The sequence below is a fragment of the Chiloscyllium punctatum genome, chromosome 8 (genome assembly GCF_047496795.1).
Source record: "Chiloscyllium punctatum isolate Juve2018m chromosome 8, sChiPun1.3, whole genome shotgun sequence".
NCBI classification, from domain to species: domain Eukaryota; kingdom Metazoa; phylum Chordata; class Chondrichthyes; order Orectolobiformes; family Hemiscylliidae; genus Chiloscyllium; species Chiloscyllium punctatum.
In genome coordinates this window covers 44,226,244-44,242,879 of record NC_092746.1, presented here as the reverse complement: position 1 = coordinate 44,242,879, position 16,636 = coordinate 44,226,244, and the positions used below count along the sequence as shown (strand labels likewise).

The 16,636-nt window shown below is 36.8% G+C and overlaps 1 protein-coding gene across 5 annotated transcripts in view; it reads right to left on the bottom strand.

Moving 5' to 3' along the window:
- Positions 1–16,636, bottom strand: part of LOC140480503 (cytoplasmic dynein 1 intermediate chain 1) — a 279,676-nt gene that overhangs the window by 201,904 nt on the left and 61,136 nt on the right. For 4 of the 5 annotated variants that reach the window (XM_072575444.1, XM_072575445.1, XM_072575446.1 and 1 more), the window contains exons 4-6: positions 11,815–11,956; positions 3,567–3,626; positions 2,541–2,653 (exon numbers count right to left, since the gene is read on the bottom strand). In XM_072575444.1, the coding sequence (XP_072431545.1) occupies positions 2,541–2,653; positions 3,567–3,626; positions 11,815–11,956 (315 nt within the window). The remainder of the gene's footprint in view (positions 1–2,540; positions 2,654–3,566; positions 3,627–11,814; positions 11,957–16,636) is intronic. The other variant, XM_072575448.1, reaches the window with a different exon arrangement.

Below are 16,636 nucleotides of genomic sequence, written 5' to 3'. Positions count from 1 at the left end.
TGTCCTGTTTTTCTTTGAAAAGAGGTTTTGAGCCCAAGATGCTGTTAGGTAATTAACCAATTTCTTATTCGGTTCAGTTTTCCAGTATAATTAAAGTTATAACAATTCTTTCTTTTGTTTGTATTTTAACTGCGTGTAAGAATAAAATGTTTTGCTTAAAGCAGAGTAGTGTAACTAATTGAATTATATCTAGAACATTGACACTTGCCTTTACATAAAAGTTATAGACTAGACAATCTCCTTGATATATTTGTCGGAGTTTGGTCTGGTCCATAACAAACCCCAAAGTACATTATGAGCCTGCTATCCTTCAAATATGGGGATTCAACTGTCATTCAAGTCCACACATTATCCAAATTAAGGTATACAGCTAAGAATCTTTCTTTGTAAATTACTTTTTCCTCACCACCTTTCTTCTTTTATAGAACAACAGAAAATATGAACAGAAAGTTGGTTACAGAGGTTATCATTATAAAATTTTAGATTAACACATGAAATGCTATGGACTGCTAACTTTCTTTGTTTACATCCCTATTTAAGATCAACTGACTCAAACATGAAAATGTTTACCCTAAAGCTTGTGAGAATATAAATTGCAAAGAGAAACTTAAGGTTGCATGATATTCATTTTTCTACTCAAAATGACCAAGTCAATTGCATTCAAAGCAGCACAAAAGGAAATTGGGAGAAAGTATTAGATTTATTTAAAGTGGAAAGCGATGGCTCGTGCAATTCAAGTGGAAGAAGTGCCCTGTTTTTTGCTCAGTGCGGTTGATCAAATTTAAATGTTGATCTATTTTTATTTACTAGATTTCCTACATACTCCTGAAGTCACCTCACAGCCTCTGGCCACAGCACAAGTGAATAAGATGCAAAGAGAACTAATTTAAGAGAGTGACTCCAGAGAATGTCAATACTTTTCCAAGAGATATTTGCCAATTAGTTATAGAGAAATACTAATATTTGCAACAATATCTAGTATTGCAAATTAGGTAGTCTTCTTTCACTGAATCTTTCAACCATCACCACAAGAGGGTGCCTTTTTGCTTTGCAAGTTAAAAAAACAGAGGGCAGATATGCATCAAAATGTGTCTTTTTTTCTACCAAGTTTTGTTCCAAAAGAAAAACTGATGGAAATCATAGCATATATTACAGCATGCAACTGGATATAAACATTTTAAATTGTTGTGATGTGAAAAATCTGTGAAATTAACACAGGTCATTATAATGGAGTGGCACATCAGTATATTATAAACTCAACACTGGTAGTTCATGTTGACCTTCAACAGATGGAGCTTCTCATTTCATATACGAAGAGTTAAATTTGTAACTGATTTAGCAATTTTAAATATATTTCATTCTGAGGTTTAAGCAGGCTGCATTAAGTCATTGACACAGCTCTTCCTGAAGCATATCAGACTGTGTTGGTTAGAGTGCAAGGGCTTACTATTGCCATATGAATGGAGCAGAATGGTGTATGGTAGACGCCATCATTTTGTCTTAATTGGAAGTTGGACACCATTTTATTATGAATTTACTACTGGAAATACAAACTATGCATAATACGCCTAAATCAGTGAACATTTCATTGCTAGAAGATTAGAAAAGTACACATCTAAACAAATTGTCAGCTTCTGCCCAATTTTCCTCAAACTCAAAACTCACACTTCAATAGCAAGACCATCGTTCATATTACATAATAAAGACCTTGCCTAAGCATGGACTTCTGCCGTCATATGCTGCTAACACACAATAACATTTTGTCAACAATTGCAGTGTCAGAATGTAGGCAAACATTAATATTGGAAATACTCCTAAGTAAAATGCTGCACATTACAAAATGGGCAGTGTGAAGTAGATAGAATAGCTTCCTTGAACTTTCAGGCAATTTTAACAAAGCTGTTTCTTTCTTACATTTGTCTGAATCTTAAAACCCAATTTTCTGCTTTTCACTTGTTAACTGGATCACACAAGACCTCATGCATGAATTTATATTTTTCCCAATACTCACTTGGTTTTTCACTCATTCACGATGTTCGCCAGCTTTTCACCCTTGCCCCAACATCTGAAAACCATTTCTGGCTAACTTACCTCTTCCATTTCAGACTAGATCCCATCAAAGTCCAAACATTCCCTGGTAGTAGTGTGCCCCTGTTAGCTTTCTTTGGTAATATTATGGTCAGCACATACATTTAAAAATTGAGAAAATAGGGAATTAAGACTATCAACAAAGAAGTTCAATGCTTCCCAGAAATCTGCAAGCCACAATTCCAGGACGAACAGCATTTTAAGGAGACACTGTAACCACTTTTGGAGAAGTGTGACATCACAAAAATTGCAAAAGGTAATGAGTTGGATAATAGCCTTTAGGAGAGACGTCTAGTGAGAAAACTCTTGAATTAGCCATAAATATCAGGTTTAGTTTTAAGTAAGAATTTGAGTGAGCAAGTAGGAGACAAACAAGTTCTAAATAAAATACAACTGAAGTGCAGATTTCTAAATATATAATACATCCTGAAGACGTTTGAAAAGCAAGCTACCTTCTGGCTGGTGAGCAATTGGCGTTTGGGTTTCTTTGGAGTACGACACCACTTCTCGAGGTAAAAAATCAACTTGGGTAATTTTTGAAATCACAAGTTTTGGCATGCGACGGCTGCATCAAATAATGAGAAAGATCTTTTATATTTTCAAATACGTTATTCCAAATGACTTATTTTAAAATCAAAAGGCACATCATATTTTCAAAAACAAATGAGAGGGAAGGAAAATTAAACACATCTGTTTGAAGTCTAGATTATTGCAGGTTAGATACGTTTGCTTTTGTTAACTCAATTCCATTTCTTTCCCTGAAAGGTATATTTATATTATATCTATGAATGCAAATAGATGCTTTACATTTGCCATTTAAAATACTGGATGTAGGCTTGCTCACTGAAGGTTCATTTTCAGACATTTCGTCACCATAATAGGTAACATCTTGAGTGAATCTCTGGATGAAGCACTGGTGGTATAGCCTGCTTTCTATTTGTGTTTGGGTTTCCTTGGGTTGGTGACATTTCCTGTGGTGACATCATTTCCTATGGTGATGTCATTTTCTGTTCTTTTCTCAGAGGGCCATAAGTGGGATCCAAGTCAATGTGTTTGTTGATAGAGTTCTGGTTGGATCCCATTTACCACTCTCCGAGAAAAATAACAGGAAATTATGTCACCACAGTAAATGACATCACAAACCAAACTCAAATATTAAGCGGGCTATACCATCAGTGCTTCAACCGGAAGCTCACTGAAAATGTTACCTAGTATGGTGACAAACCAGCTGAAAACGAACCTTCCAGCTCAGCGAGCAAACCCGCATCCAGAACTTCAACCTGAGCTACAAATCTTCTCAAAACCCGCTAACGTTTAAAATATTGTTTACATGAAGTTAGGTGCATCCAGGTTAGTTGCATGGTAATAGATTATTTTTATCAAATTGTATTTGATTTTCTTTGTAATAAAGATGATCAGGTTACTGTTTAATTATTATGTACAATAAAGCATGGAGAACAATTATCACAGATACATACCCAAGGTCAGAGTCAGACTGCAGCTGGAGCACAGAAGGATCAGTATCCCATTGCAATGCCCTAAAAGACATACAATATCTCATCAGAATACAGACTAATAAGATGGCATAACAATTATTAACACCTGTAAGACCCACTATTGCAATGTATGTATCTATTATCCAATGTATGATTTTTTTTTTACCATTCTCCTAAATACTTCATAACAAAAGGCAATAGTTTGTGTTTTAATATTGGATGGACCACTACTAGGTAAAAATAACACTGACAATAAAAGGTGGTATTAATATAGAAATTAGCCAGCAAGTTCAGGGAGATCTGGCAGCACCTGTGGAGGGAGAAACATTGTTAACATCTGCAGTCTAGGATTTTTCATCAGAACATTTCTCTTTCACAAATGCTGCCTGAGCATTTCTGGCTTTTAATTTCACACTTCCAGCATCCACAGTATTTTTATTTTGTATTAACACACTAAGACTTAATTTTACGCAGTGGATATTGGCTTTAAAAACAAATCCTCAATTTGACTCCTATTTGTATCTTGGGGGCTCAGAATTTTGCACAAGTTTTAAAAAAAGGAAAATAATTCAGTGTAGGCTTAACCATGAAAAGTGGTGCATCCCAAGACAACATTAAAGAAAACATCAAGTGCACTTTTGTAGGACAAATCTACAGGATTGATCTAGTGGGTTTAATCTCTTTAAAAATATATTAAATAATGGGAATAGTTGTGTAGTCTCTGTGGGAGAATGATTTATTAGAACACAGGAACAGGAGTATGCCATTCATCCCATCAACTCTGCTCCACCATTTAATATGACCATAGCTGATCAAACACTTCAATATCACACTATCCCCATAATTCTTTAAGCCATAGTAATCAGAAACCTATAATTCTCTACTTTAAATATACTCAAAACTGAGCTTCCAGAGCCCTCTGTGGTACTGAATTCAGAAGATTTCCCACTGTCCAGTTAAAAAAATTCTCATCTCAGTCCTAAACAGTATCCTGTCATTTTTAAATTGTGTCCCGTGGTTCTAGACTCCCCAACCAGGGGGAGCATCTTATCTGCACCTACCCTGTCCACCCGTTTAACTATTTTGTGCGTTTCAAATGTGATCACGTTTAATTTTTCAAACCCTACAGAATACAGAGGCCTAGTTTGGCCAACCTCTCATCATAGGACATCCCCTCATCTGAGGAATAAGTCTAGTAAACTTTAATTGCATACCCTCCATGTCAATAACCTCTTTCCTGAGACAAGGAGACCAAAACTGCACAGTGTTTCAGGTACTCCTACGAATCTGAAACAAGACGTCATTACTCCTGGACTCAAACCTTCTTATGGTAAAGGCTAAGATTCCATTAGTCTTCCTAATAGCTTCCTGCAATTTAGCTTTTAGTGACTTGTTGACAAGGACACTCAAGCCCCTTTTTATATCTGCATATTTGTGAATAATTTTCTGTAGCGCAAGTAAAGGGAAAACATCTGGGTTAGAATTTTTCACTCCCTTGATCTGCATATGCCATCACAACAAATGTGAGAAATACAGCAAAAGTGGAAAAATCAAAAAGTGTACATCAATAACAAAAAAATCTGAAGATTGTCCTCTTCAGGTTTAAATGATGGGTTTGGTTGTTGCAAATGAGCGGCAACCACCTCATTTCCATGCATGTGCATCTCATTATTAGCTGATCTTGTCTTGCTTCTATGCAGCTTCCAACTCTCTTATTTCCAGAAAAACTGTAGCAAAAATCCCTGAGTGAAAGTCAGAGCTGTTACCAAGCAACAGCACACTGCTTGCTTCTTCCAAAGCAGACTTTTATCACAAAGTCCATGACATGCCCCCATGGACACAATCCTTCATTTACGCAAGTCAGCTTTGCAAAAGCACCAGCCTCACATTATTATGACTGCTTTCAGACCAAATCACGCACCATTTTCACTTTGAAGCTCAGGAGCACTTGTGACTTGCAAGTTTTTGCCAGGTTCCTACAAGGGACACACATGTACCTACAAGATGTTACCTTATGATACTTAGTTTAATCTCTTCATGCTCACTCATTTCAATTAAATTCAAAATTACATGACAAGAGGGTGCTAAGCCACTGTTGTGGACATCACCATTTTGCATTAACTTCTAACATCAACTCAATATGGCTGTGTGCTGGAAACCGTATGTCACCTGGCTGTGGTATATTTAATTGTATCACCAGGTAGCCAAGTGACACCATCTCCAATAAAATAAGCTAGTCACTGAGCCACCGTGCTGCTCTATACATACATATATAATAAAGGATCATATTCCATTTGTTACGTTAGTTACTTGCTTTAGGTAAACACTGACATTTTGGGACCCATGCACTAGAACATTCAAATCCTTCAACGCCGTGGAATTCAGTACTCATTCACTTTTTAAAATAAAACAGTATTACTTAAATACTTTCCCTTCTGAGGTGAACAATTTCAAGTTCCTCACATCATACTCCATCTGCCAGCTTTCTGCCCACTCAACCCATCCGTCTGCAACCTTCTATATAGACTTCACAACATACAAAAACAGATAGGAAAGTATCATCTGCAAACAGCTACCATGCCTTTGCTCTGCTTATCTAAGTTATAATATGAACTGTAAAATATTGAGACACAGCACAGACTTCATTCATCTCATCCTGCCAGAAGAAAAAGACCCATTTATGCATACACACACATTTTCCTTCCATTCATGCTAATATACTACTTGATACACCATGGGCTACTTTGTACAATTATTTTTCCTGTGGCACCTCATAAATAACCTTTTGAAGATTAGATTCTCTACAGTGTGGAAACAGGCCCTTCAGCCCAACAACAGACCCTTCAGCCAACAATACTGAAATACTGTAGTTGAAATCCAACTACAGTATTTCAACAGGATGCCCTTTACCTACAGTGCACATTACTCCTTCAAACATAAAATGCAATATATTGGTAAAACAAGATTTTCCCTTCTTCAAATATACGCTGCTTCTTTCCAATTACCTGAGGTTTTTCTTTTCAGAAAGCTCAGCTACAACCTCCTCAAATGATCAATTCTAATATCTTCCTTACAGTTGACATTAAGCAACTTGATGTCACCATCTTTACCAGGCATCAGTATCAGGATTCCTGATGAAGGGCTTTTGCCCGAAACGTCGATTTCGCTGTTCGTTGGATGCTGCCTGAACTGCTGTGCTCTTCCAGCACCACTAAATCAGTAGTAGGGCCATTGTTTGTTTGATATCTATTAATAACCTGGGTTTATATAAAAACAATATGGATAACAAAAATCAATGTACTGACAAATGAGGATATTTAAAAATAAGAAAAAACACTGAAGATGATCGAACTCTGAAATGAAAGCCAGTGGTGCTGGGACCACTCAGCAGATCTGGCAGCACTTGTGGCAGGTGAAAATATGGAATTCACTCCATACTCATTGCATTTTTAAACTTTGCAACACATTTAGTATGAACCTTCCCAAGGCCAATAGGAACAAGCAATAAATGCTGATCAGCCAGTGACATCCATGTCCCACAAGTGAATAATAATTTTCAAAAATTGTAGTGGTAAAGCCAAGCAGCAAAGTATGAATGTTAATCTTGTTCAAAGGCTATAGTGTAATTGAGAGCTTTGCATGTACGTCATCTCTTGTGTAATTAAATGTCAGGGAAACATGTTTTTTCTGCACTAAAGACAATGGCAAAGATAAAGATGGTAAACAGTGAGCCCACAAAATTACGATAGATGTAAGTGCAATTAAACCATGTTAGTTTGCTGAGACACAAAGTAAAAGGGTAAACAATAATATAGTCCAAATCTAATCATTTCAGTCTGAAAAAACTATAGTCTAGTACGGCAAGGTACCAACAACTTGCAAAGGGAGAGAATCTCAGACATCAGTGGAAAAAAAAAGGACATTCAACCAGGGACATCCAACAGCAACAATTAGAGTTATGGTATTTTTGTTAAGTATCTATTCTATGTTAATTAAGTTTAATAAACTTGTGCCAATCATCAGGGCAATGTATGTACTAGTTATGGCAAGGAGTGATCACGATCTGTATATTTGAAAACATTACAAGAGTTAACATATTAAGTTTGAAGGGTTAGATTCAACTTAAGGGAAAGTAGAAGGGAGATGGACCATATGCCAAAGAGGGAAGTAGAGGCAGAAAGTGGAAGAAAGAATGAAAGGTAAAGCTTGAAACACGATCACAGGTAGGAGAGATTGAATGCCAAAGATGTCAGGAAACAAAGACAAAAGGTAATGGTTGTGGTTAAAAAAAAGACAAAAGAAATAAAACAATTGCTCAGAGTGAGTGCAAATGCCAGAATAATGAACAGCAAAAGACATGGAAACTAGTTTTAAATAACCACATAGCAAAAGAGAGATCAAAATAGAAACAGAATTCATGGTTTGAGATTGCTGGCCCCATATGGAGTTCAGAAGTGCTTTAATCAGAAGCTAATGTGTTGTTCCTCAAGCTTGTGTTGAACTTTAGTGGACAAAATTAAAAATCACAAAACACCAGGTTATAGTTCAACAGGTTTATTTGGAACTATAACCTGGTGTTGTGAGATTTTTAACTTCGCCCACCCCAGTTCAACACTGGCATCTTCACATCAGAACTTAAATGGAACATTATGGCAGGCAGAGGTCAGAGATGTCAGCAAGTCCAAGGTAATGAACTGAAAAGGAAGGCATCTGGGAGCTTAGTCCTGTTTGCAGACTTGACAAAGGTGCTGATTAGGTTTCAAGGAAGACCAAGAGGCTGAAGTGCTTTATTAAGATAGCACACAGCAGACTTAGCGGTTTCCCGTTCAAAATGGCTGATGATCATTACAACACATGATCAGACTCTCAATCTTCCAAACTGACCAAGTACATAACATCCCAACAAAAACAAAAACAGAAATTGCTGGAAAAACTCAGCAGATCTGCCTGTATCTGTGAAGAGAAATCAGAGTTAATGTTTTGGGTCCAGTAACCCTTCTTCAGATACATAACATCCCACCCCATTACATCAGAGGTTCCTCCAATCAAAACGTTCACAATATTTACAACTTATCTTGGGGGCAGCACATAGCTAGCACCGCTGCCTCACAGTGTCAGGGACCCGTCTTCAATTCCAGCCTCAGGAGACTGTGTGTGGAGTTTGCACATTCTCTCAATGTCTGCATGGATTTCCACTGGGTGCTCTGGTTTCCTCCCATAGTGTAAAGATGTGCAGGTTTAGATGGATTGGACAGGCTTAATTGCCTATATTGCCCAGGGATGTGCAGGCTGGGCAGATTAACCATGGAGAATGCAGGATCATAGGAATAGGATAGGAGTGTGGTCTGGTTGGACTTGATGGGCCAAACAGCCTGCTTCCATATTGTAGGGATTGTATGATTTTACAATATATAGAATAGCGAGTGGATAAATAATTCCAGTGGACACTATTCTTATGTGGGTGTCAGCGTAACTCAAGAGTCTATTTATTTTTATTGTTGGCTTTAACTCCTGGGGTTTTAGGTGTACAAGATGATTGAATGTTCAGAGGTTCACACAATGTCCTGGTATTCTCCACTAAGATACTGTTTGCCTCAGACATTCCAGTTACTCTTCTGCCACACGTATACCCAAGAAATATTCCGGCAGTTATTTGTGGATCTTCAATCTTCCGGCACATTTGATCTGTCTGCCAAGCCTTCACCTACATGTCTTCTCCATATTACATGGTCTCTTGTGCAATATGTGCTACAATGATGGATGGTACTCATTTCTTCCCACTGATGTAACTGCGTGCCAACACTTTTTTGACATCGTTGGAAAATGCACTGTCTGGCCTTATACTCATGGGAAAACTTATATCTGTTGGTTCCTGTCAAAATGTCTTTTGCCATGGGTGGTTTCAACAAATCAAATGCCATGCACAACTGGCACTTTACCACGGGCAATGGTAGTTGTCAAGTGGGTTGCAGTTGTTGTAACAACAAAAATTGGGTCAGTATTTTGGATGAATGATCCTGGTTACCAAGTTGCCTTTTTGGAATGTTTCACTATCTGCATGAAGTTTTCTGACAAAGCACTTGTGGCTGGGAGATAAGGATAGTCTCTTCAGATAGTCCATGAATGCTTGCAATATAAAGCATTATCACTAACAAGTTGTTCCAGAGAAGCAAACTGTACAAAGACAACATGTTCATGATGGCAACTTCGGGCCATTTAATACATAGCTAACCACTATGAAAATAATCCCCTTGCATAAGGTCTGGCATAATTCGCATAAACCAAATCATCCACTGACATTTCCGCCACCTCCAAACGGACCCCACCTTCAGGGATATATTTCCCTCCCCACCCCTTTCCGCCTTCTACAAAGACCGTTCCCTGAGACTACCTGGTCAGGTCCACGCCCCCCTACAACCCACCCTCCCATCCTGGCACCTTCCCCTGCCACCACAAGAATTGCAAAACCTGCGCCCATACCTCCATCCAAGGCCCTAAAGGAGCCTTCCACATCCAAAGTTTTACCTGCACATCCACCAATATCATTTATTGTATCCATTGCTCCCGATGCGATGACCTCTACGTTGGGGAGACTGGACGCCTCCGAGCAGAGCGCTTTAGGGAACATCTCTGGGACACTCACACCAATCAACCACACCACCCTATAACCCAACATTTCAACTCCCCCTCCCACTCTGCCGAGGACATGGAGGTCCTGGGCCTCCTTCACCGCCCCTCCCTCACCAGACGCCTGGAGGAAGAACGCCTCATCTTCCGCCTCGGAACACTCCAAGCCCAGGGCATCAATGTGGACTTCACCAGTTTCCTCATTTCCCCTTCCCCCACCTCACCCTAGTTCCAAACTTCCAGCTCAGCACTGTCCCCATGACTTGTCCTACCTGCCTATCTTCTTTTCCACCTACCCACTCCACCCTCCCCCCTGACGGATCACCTTCATCCCCTCCCCCACTCACCTATTGTACTCTATGCTACTTTCTCCCCACTCCCACCCTCCTCTCATTTATCTCTCCACCCTTCAGGCTCTCTGCCTGTATTCCTGATGAAGGGCTTTTGCCCAAAACATCAATTTTACTGCTCCTCGGATGCTGCCTGAACTGCTGTGCTTTTCCAGCACCACTCTAATCTAGACTCTGGTTTCCAGCATCTGCAGTCATTGTTTTTACCATAATAAACTTTATTAAAACTCATTTTTTTGTGCATTTTCCACAAAAGAGTTACTTATATATAAGGATAATGGACTTAGCATTTTACATTATTGCTTTATATTTCCAAGAACTGCAGTGCTTTCATTAATGAGTATTACAATATCATTCTAGGATGTCGAACCATTAACATTCTGTGTTCACCCCAAGTACTTGCAATGTGTAAATGAAGCATCTCCATAACTTCCTCACCCAATTACATTTGCCTCTTCAAGCATTAATGCTTTAAAAAACAATTAAAATGATGTTCAATTATTACAATGGGAAGGCAATAGTTTGTCACTGAACTTGTAATCCAGAATCTCAGGTAAGTTCCCTGAGGACATGGGTTCAATTCCCACCATGACAAATGGTGAAATTTACATTCATTGAGAAGCTGGTCTAATGGCAACCATGTACCCGATATTGATTATTGTAAAAAACCCATTTAGTTCACAAATATCCTTTAGAGAATGAGATCAGCTGTCCTTATCTGGTCTGACCAAAACATGACTCCAGTCCCACAGTAATGTAATTGACTCTCAACTGCTCTTCGGGCAAATAGGGATGAGAAATAAATACTGGTGTAGCGAACAATGCCCACATTCCATTGTCAGATTTTTAAAAACTACTGCCAAAAAGTAAGTACTGAAGTTACCATAATCCTGCAAGAGCAGAAGCTACTCTCTATTCGAGAGACATGACTGACAGCGGATTAATTTAAGGGTCACCACACCTCAGGGATTGAGAAGGAAGGTCTTGCATGGTGACCTCAGGCAGTTTGGGAATTGAACTCACTATTAGTGTGACTCTGCATTGCAAACCAGCTGTCCAGCCAAATGAGCTAACCAACTCCCAAATGTCAGAATTATTGCTTCAATTTTGTTCTCCTTTGGTGTTAAATGAATTATTTGCCCAACACATCAACAATGCAAGCAATATTTTTAATGGCATCTTGTCAAAATAACACTAAAGAAGTTTTAAATTGTACTTGCTAAATCATGACGTTACAAAAATAAAGTGATTACCTTCCGCCATGTCCACCATCCACTGAGTCCTGGCTACCAGCTTCACTGGGTGTACTCACTGATTTCGAGGAGGGAGACATGGGGGTTGGGACTAAATAATGAAAATAACAGGCATCCCATGTTACTAATTGCAGTGGTTGCACTGATGGTGAGCAACATCAGTCAAAAAACGTAACAAAAAAGGTTTAAATAAGTAGGGTACATGGCAGAAAATGGAATTGAAATGGTAAAAGCCAAAAGGAAAAAAAAGGGAAATAAAATTGACATTTAATTTTTTTGTAAAAATAATCACTCAAAATATGTTTGGAATGTACATATTACAATTATTAAAATGCAGCAGGGTTTCAGCTGTCATAATAAAATTAGAATGTCAAATAATCTGAAACAAATATTGTAAAAAGTGATATGTTACTTATCACAATACTTTCAGAGGTCAATGTCAATAAGCAGGCCAACAACTGAAGTTACACCAAATTGTCAATAACACACATGGATTAGAAATTTTCCAAAAGAAAAATAAACTTTAAATACAAGGTAATATTCAGAAACATCTGGCTCCTCAGAATCATTGAAAAATGACTGCTTTAAAATTATTTAAACAATTAACATTTCTGATGTTGACGTTCATTTAAATTTGACAATATAAAGGTTTTCAAATTCTCATGGTCAACAATTTCCTTCATAGAAGCTACAATTAATGCAAAATAATAGATTAAAAATGGACTAACAAGTATATATTCAAACATATATATTGTTTGCACACAGTTAAAAGATATGGAAACAAAGTTTGACATTACAATTTCAAAAAATGCTCAATTTTATTCTAAAATTAAAAATCTCACCATCAGGTTACAGTCCAATGGTTTCTTTGGAAATACTAGCTTTCAGAGTGCTGCTCCTTCATCAGGTAGCTTTGGAAGAGGATCATAAGGCACATAATTTATAGCAAAAGATTACAGTGTCACGCAACTGAAATGATATATTGAACTAACTTAGACTTAACAGAAATCTAGGTTTGTTCAATATATCATTTCACTTGCATGACACTGTAATCTTTTGCTACAAATTCTGTGTCTTATGATCATGTTCCAAAGCAACCTGAAGGAACAACACTCTGAAAGTTAGTGCTTCCAAATAAATCTGTTGGACTGTATCTGGAGTCATGATCTTTTAAACTTTGTCCACCCTCAACCAACACCAGCACCTCCACATCAATTTTATTCCAATTTATCTTATTGAAATTGTGAAAAAGCAGTTTTGATGTAGATTTTCAATTTTTGAAATAAAAAAAACTTATCAATTAAACTAAATCTAAAGGTTCCAAACAGGAGCCATATTGGGCTCAAAATGTTAACTGTGTCTCTTTCTACTGATGCTATCAGACCTGCTGAGTTTCTCCAGCACTCTGTTCTTATTTCAGATTTCTAACATTGAAGTATTTTGCTTGCATTTAAATTTAAAGGGAGTAAGATGAACATAAGAAAGCTAATGATAGCTCTGTTTAAAAAAAACAGCTCAGGTACAAATAGCTAAGTGGCCTCATTTTGTGCTGCATAACTCTATAATTTAAAATATTACTGTACTTCATTTTTCTTTTAAAAAAAACAGCTTTTGATTAAGTGTCACATTTTTGTGAACAGAGTTTCTAAGTTTCAGCTGAAACCCTGTAAGAAAAGCACAACCATATGTTTAAAATTCATCTTTGAATATTTGCAAAAAATCAAAAACAAAAAAGAATCATACGTATGAAAAACAATGGTTTTAAATCAAATGTATTTTGAAGAAACATCAGTACAAAGCTGAACTTAACATAAAACATACATCACAATACTTAAGGTGGGAAAATAGGTATGAACTGATAATCAAAATATACTATCAATGAATTCAGTAAAGTTGAAAGATAGATCAATCAATAAAACAATTTCTTCAGACATCTAATTATCCATTCTAACTAAATACTAACATCAGTGTATATTTTGGTTACAGGTGATTTCAACTAAAACTGAGGTTGAAATAAAATACAGATGACTGTCACATAGGTTTAACAATACTCTTGAAGACATTCTGGACTCCAACTGCAAAATGTGGATACAAGTTTGACCTCAAGTAAGAAAACACATTATCTGATTTTGAGCAAATAGATAAAAAAAACTACACGCACACACTTGCCTTATCATAGTGGCTTTTTAAACAATTTGAAAGCAAATTTCATAATTTTTTTTAAAAAAGGCCTGCATTATTGTTGCTATATTGATTTTTCTAAGAATGTTAACACTTCTGGTTTAATTTTATAAATCCTCTTTTAAGAGATCTGTCAAATTTGTATAACAGAGAAACTAACATTTTGTGATTGACTTAGTTTAGTCGTAATCACAATGAATCAATTAGTATACTTTTTATTTAATATTATTGTCCTTTAACAGTAACTAATGCAGATATTGGTACTTTAACAAGACTCTGCTTAGCTTCACTTGACAGAAAAGTGCCTTGGGGTTGTGAAGATTATGCAGCTGTATTTTTAAAACATTAGTGAAAGCACAAAGGAGACCACGATTTAGCTTCTTCCCAATTCACGACTGAGAATTTGCAATAGTCAAAGCCAAAGAAAGCAGAGTTGTTACAATCCCAAATCATTTGCCCTCATCAAGAATGCATTGTCACAGCTATGCTTCTATGCTGGTGTTGTTTTAATTTGCTTTAGAAGCAAAGTGATTCTAGAAGACTAATCATAATCTTTTAACTAAATGTAACCTTTGTAATGGTGTTAATTTTGTGAAGTTTGTAATTGCATGGTCATGATGGAATAATAATTAAATATTAGGTTAGATTGGAACTGTGATCATCTATACCAGATTTTATGTATTGTTAAGTTTATCTCAACTTTGTACACTTTTTAAAAGGCAAAAATCTTCTGCTAAGCAAACACAGCACAAACAAAAACAAACATCAGTGAACAAGCACTCGAAGGAAAACCACATGGTCAGTCATGTCATATTTACTGGGAACTTTGTCAATTAAGCTAGAATTGAGAAATGAGCTCAAGAATATCATTGTGTCCTGACTGTATATGCTTCTTTTTTTAAAACTAATGCCTCCCTTTTCCGTAAAACAGGTATAGAAGGTATAAACCATCCTATTATCTGAGCAACAGGTCATAAAATGACTCCAAACAAACCAAAGTGAAAAGTGAAGGGCTGATGATTATTGAAAACATAAGTAACCAGTCATCAGGAGATAATGGGACGTGACATCAACGTCCCTAATGAAAAGATTGATCATGCTTCCCTTAAACCAATTAGCATTAAGCCTTACCTAAACTTGGCCAATCAGACTGTAATAGTGTAACTGGTCATGATGTAATTTGCGACTAGCACACAAGAAATTTAAATGTGAAGTTATCCTGCTATCCAGTTGGAAGCAGAAGGCCCTTGAGATGTTGGAGAGAGATCACAGATTCAGTGTTAATCTGCACTCTATGAATGAAAATCAACAGTTGTAGTACTCTTGTTAAGTCACTGCCCTGCTTCAATAGATATTATTTATAACTTAATAAAAGGTTTCTTGAGTTACTGCACTAGACTGTCACCAATTGCCTTATTAGTTAAAGTCTCGAATGAATGAATTATGATTGGTATTGGAGTTTCAATTATGACCCATAGAACTTACAAATCTCATATAGTTCAATATAGAATTTCTGTTCCAAATGTGTGTTGAGACATGTACTGGCCAAATACAAAGTAAAAGCATGATTTCCATACTGTAGGGAATCTAATCTAATCTAGTCTAAACGCATTGTAAATTCTGAGGAATAGTATATATATTTCTCTCCACAATTCCTATCTAAAGGCTAGTTAGTGTCATTAATTAAATGTAAAAGCCAAAAGCAGATTAACAAGACAAAAATCTGGTTTATGAACAGGCACAAAACATATTGTACCTCACCATAATGGTGCCATAAGTACGAGTAGATGAGACTGAATTTGTGTGATCAGCAGCCGTATTGTTAAAACAAAAAAAAAGGTGCAGGAACAAAAGCAACAACATGCCAACATTATGTAACATGTTCACTTAGCCTCTTGCTGGATTCTGGCTCAGGATGGCAATGGCAGAGGCTGGAGAACAGGTTTCCTGCTCATATTCATTACTAGCCAAGAAAACATTAAAGTATTCTGATGGTCTTTTCTGGACCTGAAAAGTCAACTTCTTTCCTCCCTCCATAAATGCTGCCTAATGTGTTGAGTATTTGCAATACCTTGTTTTTATTTGTTTTTCTTGATTCCATAATCAGTAATAGTTTGTTTCAGAATTAAAAACTGGAAGTTGATTTGTTATCAACAGTTTTGCTGTTTTAATCATTCAAGAATGAGTAGAGCTACAAATGAGTCAGTTTTGTTCCAAGAGCATGGTAATTCAGTCCAGTCCTTGTTGTCTATTCTCTTTCCATTAATCTAGATTGATAAATTTTAACTTCATAAAAAAGGCTTAAGATTAAAAAATATCGATTAGCTCTCCCATTTTTCCCTTTTAAAAAACATTGCTCCCTATATTTTAAAAAAAATTTTGGACTTATTTTTCTTTTTTCTTTTATCTTTTATCTTTTCTCAAATTGCTTTGCTGTTCAGGGCCAAGTTTTCTGCAGTTTTCCAATTTTAATATTTCTCGCTTAATTTCTACATCTAACCAGCTAATCAGCAAAGCTCTCGTTATCTTCACTAAATTCCAATCACTATCCATTGAAGTATGAAGTGAGAAATCACAACTGCTAGGAACAGTTCTATACATGTACTTATAAGTACATTCGCCCAACAGCATGCCAAAGGCA